This window comes from Engystomops pustulosus, chromosome 8 (assembly GCF_040894005.1).
Source record: "Engystomops pustulosus chromosome 8, aEngPut4.maternal, whole genome shotgun sequence".
In the NCBI taxonomy this organism is placed as follows: Eukaryota; Metazoa; Chordata; class Amphibia; order Anura; family Leptodactylidae; genus Engystomops; species Engystomops pustulosus.
This window is the reverse complement of record NC_092418.1, coordinates 65,742,834-65,744,832: the sequence shown is the minus strand read 5'-3', so window position 1 is coordinate 65,744,832 and position 1,999 is coordinate 65,742,834. Positions and strand designations below refer to the sequence as shown.

Here is a 1,999-nt window from a genome sequence, read left to right as displayed (position 1 = left end):
AAATATGAAAATAATCCAAAGGAAAATCGCTGGGGGCCCCCTCATTTGAAGCCCCTTCAGCCCTTCAGTGTGATCATACTAATAGAGCTGAAGTCAGAAATAAACGTTTCACTACACTTGCTCCTGATGTGCAGGGTGAATGCAGTTTACCTGGGTAGGGAGCTGCAGGAACACAGCTTTGCCCCCAAAACAAAAAAAGACATTTTATTTGGATAAAACTCTAAATGCCTACAAAAATTATACAACTTATATACATAAAATAATAGATAACAAGACAATATGACAGGTAAGCATTGGCTTCAGAGATCTCCAAGAATATTTATTTTTATTGTATGATTGAATACAGTTAGCTATTTCCTTGAATACACTGAACCATTTTTAAAGTAAACTTATTTTTCTCAATGAAGAAATGCTGGGATTTTAATGACTACTAAAAATGATGAACACGTCTGAAGGAACCAATTCTTGAGTTAGAAGCTCCCCAGTCGCTGTATCTCCTGTATTCTCCAGGTCTCAGGTAATACTGACGTCCCCTGTAGTTGGGCTCCTCATAGAACATCCAGTATCCATCTTGTACTTGACAGGAATGAATGTCGTTGTAGCGGAATCTTTCATAAACATGAGGACAATCTTCATTGAATTCCATCATCTGACCACGGAAATCTTCTTTTTCATAAATCCTGACTCTGAAAGAACCTTGATGCTGTTGTCAGGAAAAATGATAGAATTATTTGGAATGAAGAAAAATAGTTATTTATCTACCAAAGTTATCTATTTAGTGGCTGTAGAACATTAAGGTTGTCAATGGAAATTGTAAATAGAAAGAGTGTACTATTATACCTCAAATAAGAGTATATTAGTTTAAAAAATCTTTTAGGGAAAAACTTACCTGAGGGCTTAAGCGACAAGACCGAATAGAGTCATTATAACCCATCCATTGCTGGAAGTCACTATACTCTCCCCTGTGAAGGAAGTACTGGTGTCCTCTGTAGTTGGGGTGTTCATACAAGATCCAGTTTCCACTTTCTACACGGATAGAGTTACAACGTCTGAAGTATGAGGACAATTCTGGACATTCAGAGTGACACTCATAAGAGCGACCCTGAAAGTTCCTGTCTTCATAGAAAATAATCTACATGCAGGAAATGAAATTAATGAAAAATAAAATTGTTATACTACAAGGCCTTGAAATTAGTAAATAACATAAAGTGTTGTCCTACAATATCAAATTGTTACATTTAGCCTCTTAGCATGGCTCATCTCAGGCTCTCTTCTGTCCTTTTCAGTTCATTTGCATATGACTTTACAGACAACTTATTATGCAAATGGAACACAATTCTAGAAAAGATATTTCATTCACTGTTTTATACTTTAGGGTGCACCTAGTTTAAGGGGTAATGACTGGTGAGTAACAACTAACAAAAAATTCCAATTCTCATATCAAAGTCTCAATATATAATCTAATACAGATAACAAAAACATTTTATAGCATACATTAGGAAAATGCATTTGGTACTAAAGGATACTTTTATTTTCTTACCTTTCCCATTTTGCCTTTTGGACTAGTGTTATCCAATATCAGTCTTAACCACCAAATACCAGGAGTGCAGAGACCCTTTTATACTTCCATCCTCTATTGCGTTTAGATACTGCTGACATTTTGCCAACTAATCAGAATGAAAAGCTTTGTTTACTGAAGACTTTTCAGTATCTGCTGTGGCTATTGTTGCAGTATTTTTTGCTTGCACAAATTTGTAGAAGCTTCTCCTAGTATAGTACAAATAACTCTTATATTTAAAATATGTTTTATATAGTGTATATGTACATATACCTCCAGTCAAGTGTGACTTTTTATCATTCAGTTTATTAACCCCTTAACGACTTGGCCATTTTGCACCTTCCTGACACGGCCCTTTTTTTGCAATCTGACATGTGTCAATTTATATGGTAATAACTTTGGAAAATTTTAATATATCTGGGTGATTTTGAGATAGTTTTT

General features: G+C 34.9%; 1 protein-coding gene across 1 annotated transcript; it reads right to left on the bottom strand.

The window, feature by feature from the left end:
- Nucleotides 1-298: 298 nt before the first annotated feature.
- Nucleotides 299-1,607, bottom strand: LOC140074537 (gamma-crystallin-3-like). The gene is made up of 3 exons (XM_072119510.1): nucleotides 1,541-1,607; nucleotides 890-1,132; nucleotides 299-703 (listed from the first exon to the last, which is right to left on the bottom strand). Exons 1-3 carry the CDS (start codon nucleotides 1,547-1,549, stop codon nucleotides 431-433), a joined length of 525 nt encoding a protein of 174 aa, XP_071975611.1. The 5' UTR covers nucleotides 1,550-1,607; the 3' UTR covers nucleotides 299-430.
- Between the last annotated feature and the right edge of the window lie 392 nt (nucleotides 1,608-1,999).